This window comes from Mus caroli, chromosome 3 (genome assembly GCF_900094665.2).
Source record: "Mus caroli chromosome 3, CAROLI_EIJ_v1.1, whole genome shotgun sequence".
Classification (NCBI taxonomy): domain Eukaryota; kingdom Metazoa; phylum Chordata; class Mammalia; order Rodentia; family Muridae; genus Mus; species Mus caroli.
The window spans coordinates 53,260,918-53,281,088 of NC_034572.1; the positions used below are offsets into that span (position 1 = coordinate 53,260,918).

General features: G+C 35.7%; 1 protein-coding gene across 1 annotated transcript; it reads left to right on the plus strand.

Moving 5' to 3' along the window:
- Nucleotides 1–519: 519 nt before the first annotated feature.
- LOC110291775 (arylacetamide deacetylase-like 2) lies at nt 520–16,021 on the plus strand. Its single transcript, XM_021159043.1, has 5 exons — nt 520–657; nt 2,001–2,223; nt 5,784–5,853; nt 6,650–6,821; nt 15,419–16,021. The coding sequence occupies exons 1-5, from the start codon at nt 520–522 to the stop codon at nt 16,019–16,021; spliced, it is 1,206 nt and encodes a 401-aa protein (XP_021014702.1).
- Nucleotides 16,022–20,171: the final 4,150 nt, after the last annotated feature.

A 20,171-nucleotide genomic window follows, 5' to 3' on the forward strand; every position in this document is an offset into this window, starting at 1 on the left:
CTGGTAATTCTGGTCCAGGTTTAAAGTTTTATCTTGGTGGATTTCTTTCATTCTCAAACTTGGTCCCATTCCAGCATAGCTTGGTAACATTGGTAATAATACTTAGCGATGATATTAGCATATATTTGGACTGGATATCAACTAAATTTCTATAAGCCTGTTAGAAAATATTGCAACTACAAAAGATTATTCAAGAAAAGTACAATGCTTGTATTTGAGCCCTGATTTCCTAAAACTATTTCATGCTGACATCAATATCACAGAGTGAAGAAACACTACAGAGAATTTAAATTTCATGTTGGTAATAAGTACCTCAGCTGATGAATTTCAACATCTACTTCAGAGTGTACGGCTCAACAAGTTAGAACTGGCACTGTAATGTTTGAACTAAGAATCAGCTCTGCATCATGAGAATACTTGTATTAACTGAGAGGATTCCCAGTGTATGTATTCTGTGGATTTTTATTCAGTGTTTATGGAAATATTTTAATCTCTGCACTTTAAAGAGCCTGGGATACTATGGGATTCAAGGCTCTATGCTTTGGACTACTTTGTGTTAGCTTTTTATCTTATATCTATACACCCATGCCCGACAACATTGAAGAAACCTGGAAAGTAATGGCCTTGGATGCGATTGCTAAAACTTGTAACCTTGTGGTAAGAATAAAATAATATTTCAGTGATTAAAATAGAAAACTTGAGACTATTTTGACAATACTATTAACATTATAATTTTGGGGGAAGTGTTACTTTTTAAGGATTATTGTTAACTTGATTTTTGCTTTCATTCTAAGGAAAAAAACCTGCTCATATAATTATATTATAGTATAAATATATTAATTATTATTAACAGTACTGGACATTTTTTTATTATCTCCATAGTTTCTGTTGTCTGTCTTCAATTCTAAATTGCTGAAAATGTGGGGTTATCTTAAAATATACAGTGTGGATATAATTGCTATAATTTTTCTTGTATAGTTATAAACTTACATGTTTGATGATATATTATATATACTTTTTTGCATATACATAGATCTCCTCTTATTCTCCACTGTCTTCTAACTCTATCAGTTTCTATGAGATTAAAAACAGATATCCAGAGGAGTGCACAAAGAGAGTAAAAACTGAAATCTGGGCCCCAAGCTGCATGGTTCAACTGTACTCTTGTATGTACAAAGTATGCATGTGGCAGAAATGTCCTTTGGCAGCTCTAACAGATAGAGGATGAAAATCTAAGGCTGTAAAATCAGTAGCTGATCAGAAGTGATGGCATTTCAGAGTATAAAATAAAGAGGCACAGTTCTATGATGCAGTGATCTCTAACTGATCATCTCTGAGTCTCTATATGTTTGCCCACAGTTCTCTTTTTCAGATGTTCTGATTCCTCAGTTGAAGAATGAATACAGGAGCCATCCCATGTCAGTTGTCTTTTGATTATTTCACAAGCATTTAAACCCCAGGGTCAGAAATATCCATGCTTTCATCAAAAATACAACATTATCTATTAAAACATTCCACTCTAATAAGAAGCTGTTACTTTCTTAGGTTCACATCTTCCCAACCATTATGCATATATCATTAACATATACACAATGTATTTGAAATTATGAGTTATTGTTCTGTATTTTTAAATGATAGAAGAAACAAAGTTGTATTTAAAGTTCATCCTGGAAAATTTTAAAAACTTTGATAATTTTAGCACTGGATCACAATTTAGATTGCAAAGACAATAAAAATTTGATTTTTCTCATGTGAAAGCAAAAACTAAAGTTCTTTATAATATAGCCTTGAGAAAATGAGTGTATTATTATACAATTCATATGGTATTTTGAAAGAGTTTTGTTAAATATCCACACAATCTTGTGAGACTTCCTTACAAAATAAAATTAGGATATAAAAATCTGGAGTATTATCACACTGTTTTATTGTCATCTCCTTTTTACACTGATGTTACTACAATAAAAATATATAATGTTTAAAATCTTGTCTTGTTTTTATAGGCCACATTATGTGATATCATAGGTCTCATGAAATATGAAGATGTACTAGTAATTTTAGCATCAGTTCACTTTACAAAAGCAGTTTCAGATGAAAACATTACAGTTATTGACACAGACTTCAGTGACATTCCTGTTCGTCTGTACTTGCCAAAGAGGAAGCCCGAAAGACAGAGACCAGCTGTGATTTTTATTCATGGTGGTGCCTTTGTCTTGGGAAGCTACAGTAAGTATGTTTTTATATGCATGCTATTGATATATTCATATTGAAATAATTTATGTATACTAATGAGTTGACAGGAATTTGTCAGTACAATGTTTGCTTGAGTAATATATGCATCTTAACAGAGTCACATTGGAGTTCACATTCTGTCTTAGAAAAAAATTGGTAGTAAAACAGCCAAGTAGAAACAAGATGGTTTTGTTGGACATTCAAATCTTAAATTATTGATATCTTAAACTTGAAAGTACAACTAATATACTTGTAACTTAGAGTAAAATAACCTAATCACATACGTTAAATAACATTTATCATGATGTGAAGCAGGAATTACTTGTTAAATATGAAATAATATAGTTGTTGCCATATTATAAAAGTTTTTTCAAGTTGTAGAGTGTGATATAACAATATTGAGGATTAGAAGACAAAGCAGAACTTTGTACTAAAATTATAAAAATGTTATAAAGCTGAATAGTCAGCTCTTGCTTGGAAGTGAGTGTAGTAGCTAAACCAGAGAGACAAACAGACAGAAACATAAACACATACCATTTTAGACTTTTGATGAATTAAGTATTCTCTACACAGAATAGTTTGGTATATTGCTCTTGACAGATGTAACAAACAGGTGATAGCACCCCTTTCCTCAGTGAACCCGTAGCTTAACTATAATATCCAGTAGTGTGTCCTCATAATCTGTGAACATTTTATGATAGCAAAAAGGCTACTGTGGAAAGCTGGGCAGCCAACTGAATGACCATGTTTCAGATAGGTATTATCTTCACGTTTCAGCGGTGAAGAAACAAATAGATTAAGAAATACTTTCTTTCCAAAGATTGGCTGCGAGCATCTGCATCTGTATTGGTCAGGCTCTGACAGAGCCTCTCAGGGGACAGCCATACCAAGCTCCTGTCAGCAAGTGCTTCTTTGCATCAGGAATTGTGTCTGGGTTTGACACCTGCAGATGGGATGGTTCCCTGTGTGGTGCAATGTCTGGATGGTCTTTCCTTCAGACTCTGCTCCAGCCAAGGGAGGAGTTAGGGGAATAACTAAAGGAGCTGAAGGGGTTCTCAATCTCATAGGAAGAACAACAAAATCAACTAAGCAGACCCCCCCCAGATTTTCCAGAGTCTTAACCACCAGCCAAATCACACTCATGGCTCCAGCTGCATATGCAGCAGAGGATTGCCTTATCTCACATCAGTGGTAAGGGAGTCCCTAGAGGCTCCATGCCCCAGTTAGGAGCTAGGGCTATGAGGCTGGAGTGGGTTGTGGATTGGGGTGCTTTGTCATAGAAACAGGAGGGAGGACGGATGGGAAAAGAGGTTTACAGAAACCTGGGAAGGGCAATAACATTTGAAATGTAAATCATATGTATATATATATTTTTAAAGTCCCACAGTTAGGGAAGAAAGCAAAGGACCTCTGAGCAGAATCCAGAGGATTAAGGCTTAACAGAGAGGCCATGCATGCTCTCAATGGTGATTGAAATTGCCACATCTTAGAAGCAGTCAGGCCCTCTGTTTTGCTACAGTGACATTTCGACATTTCCAGACTGTTTCAAACTTTACCTGCTCCTTATGAGATATAAGTGCATGTTTGGTGTCTCCTAGTCCACCTCTTTCCTTAATGGGCTGCACTTTCTGAAAGTTACTGGCATATTAGTTACTCCAGTGTTCATTCCTCTCTATTATATCCTGCGTAAGACATGATTATTTTTTTGGGCAAGATGAGTCTGTACTTCCCTAGGAATTATATTTTCTTTCAAATTATCTCCTGATTTCTTTAACTTTCAATTGTATCCCCTTTCTGATTCCTAAATACGCAGTTTTTTCTGCCATCATCTCAGACAGCTCCCTGCTGTTAAAATTATTTCCTAATCATTTTCTGAGATTTGTTTCCATGTTTTCTCTTTCTTACCACTTGATTCTTTCTTAGAGCAGTATAATCTAAAGAAACCACTGCTCTTTTCTACTCTGTTAGCTTGTATGAAGGAAATTTCTGTGTCCTTCCTTTTCCCCCTTTACTTTCTCACTTCATTTGCAACTGCAACATTAAAACAAGAGAAAAGCTAAAACCATGATGAAATAAGTTAATTGTTTGTACTTTACCAATATTAATATTCCTCACATTCCAGTATTTTATTCTTCAGTCGCTGGTTGCACGTTTTCCTCTACTTTATTCTCTATTTGCTTCCAATCTAGGCCCCATGCCCATCCTATTGATGTGTGCTGTTTCACATCTCTAACCTTGTTGCTGGACATAAGTTCAATTAATTCAGCTGCAGACTGGTTTGCATACCTCGTCATTAATGTATCGTGTGAATTCCTTAACAGATACAATCATATCACTTTCTCTTTCAGCCTTCTACACTTTATAAGATGTTCTGGGCATAAATTCTGAGCATCCTCTTGTTCCACCCCACACTGTGTAGACTATCATTTAGATTTATCCCTATTATTTCTTGCGAGGTGGCTCATCACCATTTTGTCATTTATATTACCTTCTTTTTGAGCCTGCCATGATGTGAAAATATGGCCTCACTGATTATTAATAAACATCTCAGAAATAGCATCAATTTGTTGATGAATCTATGTCAAATTTTGAAGTGTAGACCTCTTATTCACTTTTTGTTATCTTGGCCTCTTACTGTCCGTGCTACCTCTAACATACTGATCTATCTATATATGTTTCTCCAAATGTTGAGAATTCTCAGTAAATTATTATGCATTTTACTAAAGTTGTGTATCATGTTCTCTTGTTCATTTTCTGGCAATTATTATTTTTATGTTTAATGTGATGATGTCAATTTATGCTTTGCAGGTGAATGAATATATGTTGCTAATTAAGAGAATAATTGACATTCAACATTAAATTCTGTTAAAATTTTAGGAAAGTATTTTCTTTTTCTACTTCCTTTCAGTGTATAAACTATTTCGCTACAGTTAACTTTTGTAAGAAATAATAAGTGCAAGAGTACATTCTTATTTTAGTAAAAATTAAAATTCTCAATTATATACAGAATGGCAACCTAAAGTTTAATTGTAAATTTATTAAATTGCCCGAACTTATAGAAATATGTAAGCCTCTGGCCAAAATCAAAACAAAACAAAACAATACAAAACAAAACAAAACAAAAAAAAAACTCATTAGTTCTAACTGCACTAAATAATACACCCTGTCTTACATTTAAGTTGATATTGTGTCATTGAGAACTTCCTTCAATAAATAAAAATTATAGTGAATCTCTAAATTTGTCAAAATTATAATGCTGCCTACAATGTTTTCTTCAACGCAATTGCAGATTTTCTAATAGTTCTCCCAAGAGTTTTATGGAGTATGTTGGTAATGAGTTGCAGACAATCTTCTTCATGAGCTCTGAGAGAATGTTGCCTGTGACAATAAAAGTGATTACTGAGTTCCAATCAATGGATCAATCAATCATCAGTCAGTCAGTCAGTCAACCCACCAAACACATTTCACACTTCTAGCATATTCATGACTATTTCTGTGTTCCCATTGTTTGCTATTTACAGTGAACCACTTTATATTTATTTCTTTCATTTCAGAGATAGCAGCCTATGATGATCTGAACAGATGGACAGCAAACAAGCTTGATGCTGTTGTTGTGGGAATAGAGTAAGAGAAAGACAATACTTACCACAGGCCAGGCACTTACAACAAAACTTGGTCTATTCAGAGCTGTCACCCAACCAACAAATAAACATATCCTATGGGTTTTTGTTTATATTATTCTTTCTTATAATTTTTATGTCAATGTGTCCTCAAAGTTATCAGTATTTATTTTGATTTATGCCATTTTAGATACTAGAGTGAAGTCAGGATAATAAGTGTTTTTTATTAGAGTTATGACATCTCTTGGAATATTAACTCCAGGATTCTTAAGCATCTCATTTTATCTGCAAGTAAAATTAAAAGTTTCACTTTATGTACAAAAATGTATACTCATTATATGCTTGAGATATTAGATTTTATTTGACCTGTTTCTAAACACTATGTGGATTTAGAGTTGTTCTTGTTTCTAACTATCCCTTTTAGGTAAAAATATTTGAATAACTTGATCATTTCAAGATATTATATAAATAATAAGAATTAATATTCACAACAAACTTTTGCCAACACTTACAATAATATGCTAAAATATGATCAAATACATATTACTTTAGGGCTTAATATCTTTTGTGTATCTCACCAGTTCCATAATGCAAAACTAGACTTAGAACCAATATCTGAAACCCTTAACTAAAATCTACTCCTCACTTTAAGACATTACCAGTGAGTTCAGGTTAATTGGTAAGACAAAGGATTCAAACTAGGGCCAATATAGCCGGTTATCTGTTGGTGAGTCTGAGATATTTCCTTGCATAACTTTAACAAGTGTTTTTTTGTGGTTTTCCTTGATCTACATTTAAAGCTACAGGCTTGCTCCTCAGTATCCATTCCCAGCTGCACTTGAAGACTGTGTTCATGTGATCAAGTTCTTTCTCCAGAAAAATATTCTTGCAAATTACAGAGTGGATCCCACACGCATCTGCATTATGGGAGACAGTTCTGGGGGTGCCTTGGCAGCAACAGTGACTCAACTGGTATGTTGTATGTGTTATATATCTTTTAATCCTAAAGCAAAAGAAGCAGGGTTTACATTACTTTTATTCTGTTATCTCTGAAGTTTAAATTAAACAAGTATGATTATCCATTTTGCATAATTTTCCTTTAGATGTGACTTTATTGCCTAATGCTAAGGACAGCTTTTAAAAATCCAACACTTTTAGAGGGTTGAAGGAAGGTTCAAGGCATTGAACCAATGGCTGTGTGTTTGCCAGCTAAATACTATACCAAGGACTGTGCAACTTTCTCTTTTAAAGTTATTGTTTCAAAACAGGCTTTTGATAAGATTTCATGAACTGCACTGTAGTCTGTGCAGGCCTTGACTTTGTGAGCCTCCCAAACCAGAAAATCAAGAACCAAGTATTAGAAAACTGTAATGATAACCCTGGCTTACCTTGACAATGTTAGACAAAAGTTCACCAATTTTTTTGAATTGCTCTATTCATTTCAATACTGGATTTTTGTTTTTATTGTTGTCATTGTTCATACTTATTGAATTTAATTAGAAAATCTATAAAGAATTTCTCAATTTTTTGTATAATTATAGGTAAAGAATGTGTTAGAGAATTTCTCCTCTGAAACTAAACAATCAACAAGAAGCAAATGCAGGGAATAACTTATACTGGCCCCTGGAACATTAAGTGCATCACAGCAGCAAAGGCATGGCAGTGGTAGTTGATTATAGCTATAGCACTAGGAGTGTGAGGCTGCTTGCTCCTATCTCCCAAGTCAAGAAGTCTGGGGACATGATTTCTGGAACCTACCTTCATTTGTATGTATTCCTCTTTTCTTCTTATGAAGCCTCAACTAATATAGAGGCACCTCCACATTAAATATGAATATTTACACCTTTATTCTATATGAAATACCACCATAGACACTCCCAGATATGAGCTTCAATCTCTATCTCTTGCATGATTCTGAATCTAGGTCAGTTGATATTTATGAGTAACCATGACAATGTGGTAAACATGTGGATTTTCATAGATAACATCAGCCAATATACCTTGCTTAGAAGAAAGAATTTCTACTGTAATAAAGTTAAATCACCACATATTTGAATTCTTGGTCATTATAGCTAAATTGTCACTATCAAATGGGTAATATTTTGAAAGGCAATCTAAACCCAATAGATAATTCAAAGTCACACAAATGATTTTGTAGAAGAAAATGAATATTCTGTACCCTTTTTATTATATAGACTGGCTTTTTCTTATAAAGTAGATGTAGTCTCAAAGTTTGTATTTGTTGAAATTTAGTTTTTATCTTTACTTTAATCTTACTATCCTACTAGTAATATTTCTCCTTCTTCAATACTAATTGTTTCATGAAAACTATCCCTTTATCAAACTATTATAAAAATCCCAATGAAATGCCATCTTCTGTAACCTAAAAACAGTCAAAAAATGTTCTTAAATCATTTTAATGTGTTGTTTGTTGGGTCCATCAGTGTACAAAAAGACTCTGAAGTAGGTTGTGGCCCTCTAATAGAAAAACACAAGTAAATGTGGTACTTGAATACATAAGATATATGTTTTGTGCTATAAGTAAACATAACAAAACTATTTAATTTATTAAGTGCAATGAGGTTCTTGGGAATCCAATTCTTTTCACAATCAGTCTTACTATATAAACAGAATTTTTTGACAAGTGGAAAACAATGATGTTATAGTACAGAGGAACACTGTTTAACACTGTTCATAGACACTTGATATATATATATATATATATATATATACACACACACACATATATATATACATATATATACACATATATATATACATATATATATTCAATATCATAGCCATATTGACAATTTTACATACAGATGATATGTCTTTCATTAATCATAAATTGTGATATTTTTCTCCATAAGTATAAAATGCATGCAATGTTGTATTCTAGGGTCTCTATTTTTCTGAGAATATTTTCCTTTCCCATTCATATTATTATTTTTTGACATTCATTCTGAGCTCCGTCTGTGCTGGGATTTCAAGACACTGTTTTTATTCTCAATGAAAAAATATATATCTCATTTTCAACTTCTCTGTCATCTTTTATAAGAAAATGTTTAACTCATGAAAGCTATTGTGACTTTCACTTAGCAACATGACTGAAACACATATGCCTTTTACTCTGCTCAGTAGCATGATCCACTATTCTATTAGACTCCATTGCACAGTAACAGAGAAATTACTAATATTGAAGCAACTGAAACTGTATCTAAGCTGGAGATCCCACTGGAAGTTGAACTTGAAACAAGATCTTGACCATTGCTTATACAATATTCAGTAATGTACGATAAGAATAGAATGGCAATATTCTAAACTGGGTGGTTGAAAACTAATATAATGATAGAGGTTAAAAATGGAACACTGTGTTCTTTCTATACATACTGCATATTAGTCCTCTATCAGATGTAGGATTGGTAAAGATCTTTTCCCAATGTTTTACAGAACCATTGCAATATCATTAGGTCCCATTTGTCAATTCTTGATCTTAGAGTAAAAGGCATTGTGTTTTGTTCAGAAAAATTCCCCCTGTGCCCATGTGTTCCAGGGTCTTTCCCACTTTCTCTTATATTAGTTTCAGTGTATCTGGTTTTATGTGGATGCCCTTGATCCACTTGGACTTGAGCTTTGTACAAGGAGATAAGAATGGAACAGTTTGCATTCTTCTACATGTTGACTGCCAGAACCATTTGTTGAAAATGCTGTCTTCTCTACTGAATGGTTTTAGCTTCTTTGTCAAAGATCAAGTGACCATAGGTGTGTGGGTTTATTTCTGGGTCTTCAATTCTGTTCCATTGATCTATCTGCCTGTCTCTGTACTAATACCATGCAATTTTTGTCACTATTGCTCTGTAATACAGCTTGAAGTCAGGGATGGTGGTTTCCTCCCAGAAGTTCTTTTATTGCTGAGTGTGGGAACTAAAAAAGGGCCTGGGGAAAGAGGGAGGAGGGAGGATAGCCCTCGTCTGGCCAGAGTTCCACCTATGTTCTGGACAGGCAGATGCGGGAGGTCTGCCAGACACTTTCCACTCAGCTCCAGGTGTGCATCCAAGCCTCTGACCCACTCGATGAGGGGTGAACAAGGGACAGCCCCTGAAACCAAAATGGGCTCTGGCGTTTCACTCTGTAGCCCCTAGGTTATATGAGAGAGGGCTGAGGGAAGAAGTTCCCACACAGGCCAGAGTCTGCACAGTTGAACAGAGATAGTCTATGACTTTAGAGCTTTATTGTAGAAATGCAGGGGGAAAGAGAGAAGGTAGAAAGAGTGAGAGAGTGGGGGCAGCTAGAGAATAAGAAGAAGAGAGAGGAAAGGAGAAGACAAAGAGAGAGGATCAAGAGGGTGAGAGTGAGGAGTAAGAGAACAAAGGAATAAGAGAGCAAGGAGGGGGCCAAACAGACCCTTTTAAAGTATGCTGCTATCTTTTCTGTTGCTAGGTATATGGGGAGGAGTTTAGCCTGAAGGTCAGAAGCTTGAGACATTGCCTACCTGACTTCTAACCATGCTTCTCTTGTGGGGATTGAGGAGGGCTGTAACTTAGACAGGAGCCAGAGTTCCAGAAGCATGAGGGAACACCTACCGTGTCATGTAGGTGAATTATCACCATTCCAGGGTTCAGACGCCAGCTCGACTGGAGACCAGCCTATCTGTGCATAGCCCAATGCTCCACAGTTGAGAATAGTTTTTACTATCCTGGGTTTTTTGTTAGTCCAAATGAATTTGCAAATTGCTCTTCCTAACTCTATGAAGAATTGAATTGGAATTTTGTCAGAAATTGCATTGAATCTGTAGATTGCTTTCAGCAAGCTGGGCATTTTTACTTTATTAATTCTGCCAATCCATGAGCATGGGAGATCTTTCCATCTTCTGAGATCTTAGATTTCTTTCTTCAGATACTTGAAGTTCTTCTCATACAGATCTTTCATTTGGTTGGCTAGAGTTACACCAAGGCATTTTATATAATTTGTGACTATTGTGAAGGGTTTTGTTTCCCTAATTTCTTTCTCAGTCTGTTTATCCTTTGAGTAGAGGAAGACTACTGATTTGCTTGAGTTAATTTTATTTTTTTAAACAATTTCTTATTAGATATTTTCTTCATTTACTTTTCAAACGCTATCTCGAAAGTCCCCAACCCACCCACTTCCACTTCCTGGTACTGGCATTCCCCTGTATTGGAACATATAATTTTTGCAAGATCAAGGACCTCTTTTACCAATGATGGCTGACTAGGCCATCTTCTGCTACATATGCAGCTAGAGACACAATCTCAGGGGGTACTGGTTAGTTCATATTGCTGTTCCTCCTATAGGGTTGCAGACCCCTTCAGCTCTTGGGTACTTTCTCTAGCTCCTCCATTGGGGGCCCTGAGTTCCATCCAATAGATGACTGTGAGCATCCTCTTCTGTATTTGCCAGACCCTGGCATAACCTCACAAGAGATAGCTATATCAGGGTCCTGTCAGCAAAATCTTGCTGGCATATGCAATAGTGTCTGGGTTTGGTGGTTTTTTATGGGATGGATCCCCAGGTGGGGCAGTATCTGCATGGTCCTTCCTTCCATCTCAGCTCTGAACTTTGTCTCTGTAACTCCTTCCATGCATATTTTGTTCCCCATTCTATGAAGGAATGAAGTATCCACACTTTGGTCTTGAGTTTCATGTGTTTTGCAAATTGTATCTTGGGTATTCTAAGTTTCTGGGCTAATATCCACTTATCAGTGAGTGCATATCATGTGAGTTCATTTGTGATTGGGTTACCTCACTTAGGATGATATCCTCCAGATCCATCCATCTGCCTAAGAATTTCATAAATTCATTGGTTTTAATAGCTGTGTAGTAATCCATTGTGTAAATGTACCACATTTTCTGTATCTATTCCTCTGTGGAGGGACATCTGGGTTTTTTCCAGTTTCTGGCTATTATAAATAAGGCAAGCTTTGAGTTCAAGACAAGCCTGAACTACAGAACAAAGTCCAGGACAGACAGAACAACATAGAGAAACGTTCTCTCTCTAATCATATATAAACAATTAATAAATTAATTTAATAGTAACAAATTAGTACTTATTATTATAAAATATTATATCAGAAAATAATATACACAATTAATTATATATGATGATATAATTATGTTATAAATATATTACATAAAATATATAAATATTTAATTTAAATATATAATGATGTATAAAATGTATAATTATATGTGAAATATATATAATTATATGATACATAAATATATATTATATATAAACTTATATAATATATATATTATATTTGTATATATTGTATATATGGTACAAATGTATAAATTAAAATATATAATTTCATATAATATACTATAGAATTCTGTTATATACTTATATTTGAATTTATATATTATATATAGTTATATATTTTTTGAGATAGGGTTTCTCTGTGTAATTATATACTGTACACACACACACCCACATACGCACACACAAGCAGAGTGTTTAACATAAGATGAGGAATTAATCAGTGGTCTATTGTGACTCCTGAAAATTGTTCTTTGAATTTAGGAATTGAGCCCCTTGACTAGACATTAAAATATACAAACACAGTTGTATATGATTATGACAAAAATTAAATACCTACTAATATATATGAAATAGTTATTGTCAGAATACTAATCTTGTAATTGTAGCTTGTAAAAGTCATTAACTTTCTAAAATTTGACCCTTCAGTTGACTGAGGAAAAGTAAATTTTTTCTGAGTTGAACTAAGATAGCTAAGAGCAATGGGTGCTAAAGTAGCAAAAAGCATGAAGAAATGTTTAGGGATATTAGATTCAAAATAGTTACTACAAACTGGAGTTTTACAGGCTGGGAAGTTGGTTCAGCAAGTAAGGTCCTGGACCTGTGTGCACTCACACGTACATTATAAATTAAAAATTAAGGTAGTAAAGTTTTTGAGGTACTAAGATTATAAAAAACACATAAGCAAGGATGATAAGGATGATAAGACCATGTGCTGGAGGGCTGAACAAAAATCCAGTACATAGAGTTCCCTCAAGGACTCCTCTCTGTTGTGCAAGATGCTGAGGCACACACTGCTCCTACTGATATCATGTCCTTCTGCTTCACTCTGTGCACCCGTTGTCACCTTTCCTTTACTGCTTCCCAACCTGTCTTTACATTTTATTGTAGTGTGTACTGAAATTCTGTTAGAATGCCTCCAAGAAAAGTCTAGAATCAAACCAAGCAATTTAACTCACCATATTTATTGTTGACCTCTTTACAAGATCATAATTTTTCTAGTTGAGGAGACAGGAGTCTTTCAGGTGTACTGTTTTTACATGCAAAATGGTGGTATCAGGGTAATAGAACAGAAGCTCTCAATGATTCTACAGAGTGTAAAGTGATCTGCTGATTCTGTTGTAAGTGTGAGGTCTTTCTCACAAAGTCCAGGTTGGTGTCACAAAAGGCCATCACATGTGAAAAGATTGTGAGAAGCAGAGATGTGTCCACTAAGTCTCCTTTCTGTACTTTGAGGGCCAGATGTTTTCAGGCCTGGGACCCATCTGACTGGCCAAGGTCACATCCATTGCTGTTCCTCACCAGGTGTTCAATGTCCTGGATAAATGACACTGACAATTCTTCAGCAATTGTCTTCTTATTGAAAATGGACCACTAACTTGTCACCAGTATCTGTATAAGGGATTTGACATAGGATATTCTGAAAGTGCTTTAGTTCACTGAGAGCTACTATTTTGGAGCTTATATTAAAAATATAGTTATTGAGGATAATTGTGATGTCTTTATTCAAACAACTTTTAATAATAAAATTTTAAAAATGATTACTTAGTGGTAAAGACATATATTCCCAACATAACATTTTCAACCACTACTGAGAACTATTGTGCTCTGTTTTCTCTACTTTTATTGTCACAGTCTTTGTTTAATGTCAGCATACTAGGGTTCACAAGTTTCCCTGAGTATACACATGTGTGTTTGCACAAGCATGTTCATTTTCAAGTCTGTGCTCAGGAATGTAGAAACCAGAAGCTGACCCTGGGGGTCTCCATCTTTCCCTGCCTGAGTTTTGAAACTGGGTTTCTCCTATGAGAGCCTAGAAAACATTAAGCTAATTAATGCCCAGTTAATTTAAAGGATTCCCATGTGTCGACCTTAATCACACAGTGCTGGGGTAGCAGGAATATTCTACATGCCCAGTTTTCCTTGTTCCTGAGGCCCTCTGTACTCAGGTTAGCAAATACTTTACTGACTAAATTAACATCTCAGTCTCTGCTCTTATTATTGTCTCCTTTTTCTATGTATTTCAATATAAAATAAAAAGGTTAAATTAAAGTTTAACCATGTTGTTTCTCAAGTATGTGCTAACACACTTGGGGACAGCACTTCTGATATATATGAGGGAGTTTTCACATGGATTTACCTCATTTTTTGTTATACTTGCCAATGGATTTCCTACTAGTCTGAGAGGCTGCATGTATTTATAAATTTCCCATTCCAAAGCCATTGTGAAGAATAAGGACCATGGGAAAAACATTCTTACAGAGTTTTTTTTTTTTTCCCTGAACTTGCATGACCTCACTTCTATTGTGCTGCAATTTGGATTTGGTCAGATGGTTAGCCTTGTGTTAAGCTAACGGGATTTCATGCAATTCTCTCATTTTCTGTAAGTCCTTTGCCTTTATGAGGTCATGGCCTTGAAAGCACTTTTCATAGCTTGGAATTTCCCAAGGTTTGACAACAGATACAGTCACTGTTGCTGAACTGCTGTAGAGGAAGGTGCTATTGAAGTACTCATGCTCACAGGTGACATTTAGGTTCACTGCTGCAGAGTATACAAGAAGAAAAGAATGTAGCTGCAGACTCATGACTCCTCTTATTTCTGATAAGAAGCAGGTTTCATATCCTTTTATGATCTTCTGATTATCATAAATTACTCTCTGTGTTGTCTATCATACCATGCTACTTACATAAATGTTAAATGCTTTCTAGAGCATGCCAAGTTCCTTTACACTTTACATGTAACTATTGGCAATTATATTTCATTTCAATAGTAGATTTTGCTCATTATGTTACTCAAGTAAAAAATTCTTTTAGGGAAACTAGACATGGTAATACATGATTATTATTACAGCAACTGGGAGACTGAAACAAGGGGATACTGTGTTCAAGAATAACCTTGAGATATTCAACAAGATTTTACTAAACACACACACACAAACACACACACACACACACACACACACACACACACACACACTAGCTGAATTTCTAAAAACAAATGAATATAAAAAAATCCAATATCATAAATAAAAATCTTGTCATCCTCACTAAAATGTTACTGATCATCTTCCAGTTTGGTTGGCATATGTGAATACACGTGTGAGCAAAAGAGTGTATATTATTTCTGTATGGATAAGAGTAGAATGGCACTCTCATGTTTATAATACTGAATATCATCAGAAAATTCAGTAGAGTTTCAGATGAACTTATTTACCTCTGGGTACTAAAATGAAGTTGCAAGTCCTTCTGTTTGAAAGCTATTGATTCATTAGATTTCATTCCATTTCTAGCTACAGAATGATCCAAGTTTTAGAGGCAGAATTAAAGCACAAGCCTTGATGTATCCTGGCCTACAGCTGCTTGATACTTTGCTACCTTCTCATCAAGAGTATCAACATGGTCCAATTCTGACCAGAGAGATGTTAATTAAGTTGGTGTGCCTATATGTGACTGAAGACAAAGTTCTACCCCAGGCTGCACTGAGAAATGAGCATATGCCAACAGAGTCAAGACACCTGTTCAAGTTTGTTAACTGGAGTGACTTCCTTCCTGAGAAGTACAAAAAGAACTATGTTTACACTGAACCAGTTCTTGGAAAATTGAATGCTTCCTATCCAGTACTTGTGGATAGCAGGTTGTGCCCTTTGATAGTCAATGACACCCAGTTACAGAGTTTGCCTTTAACATACATTGTCACTTGTGAACATGATCTGTTAAGAGATGATAGTCTTATTTACATCTCACGGCTTAGAAATGTTGGGGTGAAAGTTACTCATGAGCATATAGAGAAAGGAATACATGGAGCCCTATCATTCACCAGAGCTCCAGTATTTTTAAATTTAGGATTAAAAATAAGAGATAAGTACATTAATTGGTTAGAAGAAAATCTATAAGTCAATAAATCATGTAGCTAGGTAATCAATACAGAAATGTGACAGTTATATTTTGAAAAATTGTTGACAAATGGGCACAAAATTAACTGACTTGTGGATAAAGCTTCCTTTCAAATTGGGTAAAGGTTACTGTACATGTATATTAAGAAAGTTACTTCACTTACTTGATCTTAGAAATACTGAAAGTGAAGATACACCCTTCATTATTCATATTAATTTCTATTTGTGGTTAAAAATGTACTTTGAGTAGTTAAAAATGTCAGAAGAGTGGAAAAAACTGTGTTTACATGCCAACCTTTTTAGATGTTTCATGGCAGACAAATTTGGAATGTATTACATGAAGAAAATCATTCCCAGTAAAAATGGAATGGAATAATGAGGACTGGATGGGTTGACACATTACTCTCCAGGAGCCCAGTGGCAGAGAGGCAGTCAGGTAGACAGATCTTTGTGAGTTTAAGACTAGGTTGATTTATGTAGCTAGTTCTAGGATAGCCACAGCTGTTTAGTGACATATTATTTAAAAAAAAAAGGAAAAAAAAAGTAAAGAATAACAACCATGAATGAGGAGAAAATGTGATAGGTACAATTGTAATGGAATTTGTATGGATTGAGTATTATAATGTGTTGTCTTTTCCAACCATGTGCTTTCTATCCATTAGCATAATCTGCTCTAGGTGAATTAAGTTAGTTGTTGTTTTCACTCACTCCCCATGAAATTTATATTCTGCTTTTTATAAGAACACTTTGTATTTTGGAGGAAGTTAACTTGATCAGGAGTTGTTCCTAAAGATTGAACATTTATGCCTTAAACCCTTATAAGATCAAACTGATGGAAACCTATGTAGATTTTATTTATTGTGAGGCAACGCCTCTTAATGAATGATGGTACCTAACCAACTATAGATTGTAGGTAGAAATATTTATAGAATTCTTTTGAATTTTTTAATGAAACATTGAGACTGTATATTCAGAGAGTTATGTGAGTTGATGATCTCCAGACATGTTTGCTTCCCTGTGATGATAGAACACATATTCCTCTAAGTGCCAATCAACTTGGAAGCTTTAAAATCAACACTAATTCTCTTATGTCCTGGTGAATCTCCTGCTTGTGTATGGTTGTTGGACATGTTTGGTGCTTTTTTCCTAATGCTGTATAAACTTTGTACAATGAAAATTAAGTGTGTCTTGTGAGTTTCATAATCTAATCTTCATCGCCAAACATATGTTCATTAATGTTTTTCTGCAGCTAGAGCTGTTTTGTTCATCTTGAGTATGGTTACTTCATTGGTGTCTTAGATTTCTCCATGTGAGCCTTTTTCTTGCCATCCAGATACTAAGCTGTGTTAAGAACATGAAGAAAAGGTTGACTAGAAGATTTCTTTTCTGTTGTCTGTGAAGCTATAACATCATAAGTAACATTACTCTGCTTGTTTCATTTGTGAATGAGGAAGAGTATTGTCATGATATCAAACCACACTTGATGAAAATTGGTTGTCTTCAGGAAGTGTTGATCACCAATTGAGGGAGAATTATAAGGACACAGGAAGATATGGAAAGGGAATGCAGGTTCCTCAGTTGATAGCTTTTTGTTCCAGAAGATATTTGAGGAAGATACTTGGAGAGGGCCAGAAGAGAGTATTTAAACATAACCAATAGAAGAAAGATGAGGACCCAGAGTCCCATAAACCACCAACACAGAGCCTCATTGGCAGACTTCCCACTTAGGGAGACAAGAGGAGTGTTTAAAGTAAATCTATTACTTTTCTTTCTCTGTGGCTTGGTGTTATGTCATTCCTGGATGTCCAACTTTTTGTTCTTTACATGGAATGTTTTTTGGAAATTCCCTAGAAACCACATGCACCATTACAACAGTATTGGACTTTCAGTCAGAATTTAAGAAGAACTCTACTCTGGATTGGTACACTTAACTGCAAAGTGCTGAGAAGGAATCAAAAGTGGCTAGAGTAGTCTGGTACTCCTAGGGGAACTTAATCACCCCAAACTTTAGTACCATGTTCATATGCTTCATCTCTACCAGGGGCAAGGGGAATAGCAGACTGGACATGATGGGATGATGGGCTTTGATCCTAAAGGTAAGTGATGAACTCTCCTGAAGACCACAAATGGGACTTTATAGTCACTTTTCAGCCAAAGAGCACTGCAAACTGAACACCAGTGTACCAGTTATCATCCAGGGAAGAAAGGTAAGAAAGGGCACAGTCCTTGTTCAGCATGGCAAAGACCCAATGGGAGGGTCCCCTCTATGTTTTATCACTAACCTCATGCTTAGCTCTTGGACCTTTGCCCTGTGACACAGCTAAGCATAGTTATCACATGGTAGGCTTGCTAGTATAAATGGAGAGTTTCTAGGCTTCCTCTCTGTTTCTTGAGCTATTCGATTAATGGAGCAATACTTGAATATACCCTGAAGTTTCCTCAAGTGGAGATATGAGAATCATTCAGAACTTTCATTTAGTTTGATTTGAGGAGTGCCTGAAATTCAAAGGCAGATGGCTATGAGTGAGACAGAGGAGAAGTTCTGTATGTAGAAGAGTTCACAGGGCGCTTGTATTCCAGGGCAGGAGTGGCTCTAACTGTTTATCTAGAACTCACATGGCTATAACAGGCTTGGCCTCGCACTCCCTAAGAGGCTTTAATAAAGAGGTATTCGTGTCCTGCCTTAAAACTTTACCAACAAAGTTTTCATTCGCCCTGCATCTCAACTTACCAAGGGCTGCTTGAGTTATGTGATATCTGAGCTGTGAGAGAAGGTTCTGGGGTGATAGAAACAGTATAAACACTAACTGTATGGCAGGGATGGGATTCAGAGGGCAAGAGCTTGCTTGACATATCAGAGGCCCTGGTTTCTATCACTAGCTCTGGAAAACAAGTCATAGCTAAGATTTCTATAGCTGTGAGGAGATCCTGGCATGGGTTGAGAGGTAGCTGGACTCTTTTCAAGCTCTGTGAAGATTATGATCCTGTTGCAGGCCTCTGTGTTTCCCAAAACTTAGCATTATCTGACAGATATTAGTGAAGAATGCAGTTTCAGGAAATTCTGTAGACACATGGAAGAATACATTAGGTATAGTACAAACCACCCTCTCCTACACAGTAGAATAAAAAGGGTCACACACTGGGGTCCTGGAGTCAAATTGTATGGGTTTTTGTTGTTGTTGTTTCTTCTCCCTGGTTCATACTTCCCATAACTAAGGCAAGTGTAGCATCTAGTTCCACTACATGCTCTAAACTGGAGTCCCGTTTTCTACTTTAGACAGTGTCTCCATTACTCTGACTCTTATCATGTCCCTACTGAAACAGGGATCTCTGAAGGCTTGGGTATATTGTTGTCTTGGAAATGAATGTTTTTATACATATCCACCAGTTGTGCCAGGGACCCTTCTATCTTCATGGTTTCCTAATCTATAACAACCTTTCCTCCCAATTAGATACCCTCTGCTATACCAGGTATAGCTTTACATCACTTCTCTTTGGAATCTACAACCTCTATATTGATAAATCAGAGAATAAATCAAGTGTTTTGGGGGCAACAGCATTAGATATCTTGAATGCAAATAGAGCTATGGGAAATGGGGCTAAGTTCCTGCATGGAAGGGTATAAAGATGAAATGACCTAAGGAGGAGACTGGAAAATGGAAGATGATTGAATCCAATGACAAATGAGAAAACCCCACTACTTGTTCTGGCCTCTCATAACACAGAATAGTGTGCTCCAGTTCTCACTAAGTGACAGGTTGTAAATGTCCCTCCAGGTAACCTAAAGAGATTGGGTAGGGACAGGGCAATCAGTATCCAACACTTCTCTTTCCTCTGCCTTTCTTCAAGATAGTATAAACTTGTTCCAAGATTCCTGAAAAGTGCTACATAGCTGCCTTCTTAAACACTGGGCAAAATTAAGCCCCCTCAGCCAAATTCAATTACTCTCTCTCTCTCTCTCTCTCTCTCTCTCTCTCTCTCTCTCTCTCTCCATATATACATATATATGTATATATATATACTATATATATATATATATATATATATGTATATGAAAATGAAGATGTACTTAACCTTGCATTTGACTATGCAGGCAGGCAGCCAATATGTTGAATTTTTCTGTCTTCTCTCCCTTAGTTTTTGAGAGAGG

What these genes read in the sequence shown, in the direction of transcription:
- LOC110291775 (XM_021159043.1), top strand. Translation starts at nt 520, where the DNA reads ATGGGATTCAAGGCTCTATGCTTTGGACTACTTTGTGTTAGCTTTTTA. An exon ending in CTTTGTCTTGGGAAGCTACA is followed by an intron (nt 2,224 to 5,783) that starts GTAAGTATGTTT and finishes CTTTCATTTCAG; the next exon opens with AGATAGCAGCCTATGATGAT. An exon ending in CAGCAACAGTGACTCAACTG is followed by an intron (nt 6,822 to 15,418) that starts GTATGTTGTATG and finishes TTCCATTTCTAG; the next exon opens with CTACAGAATGATCCAAGTTT.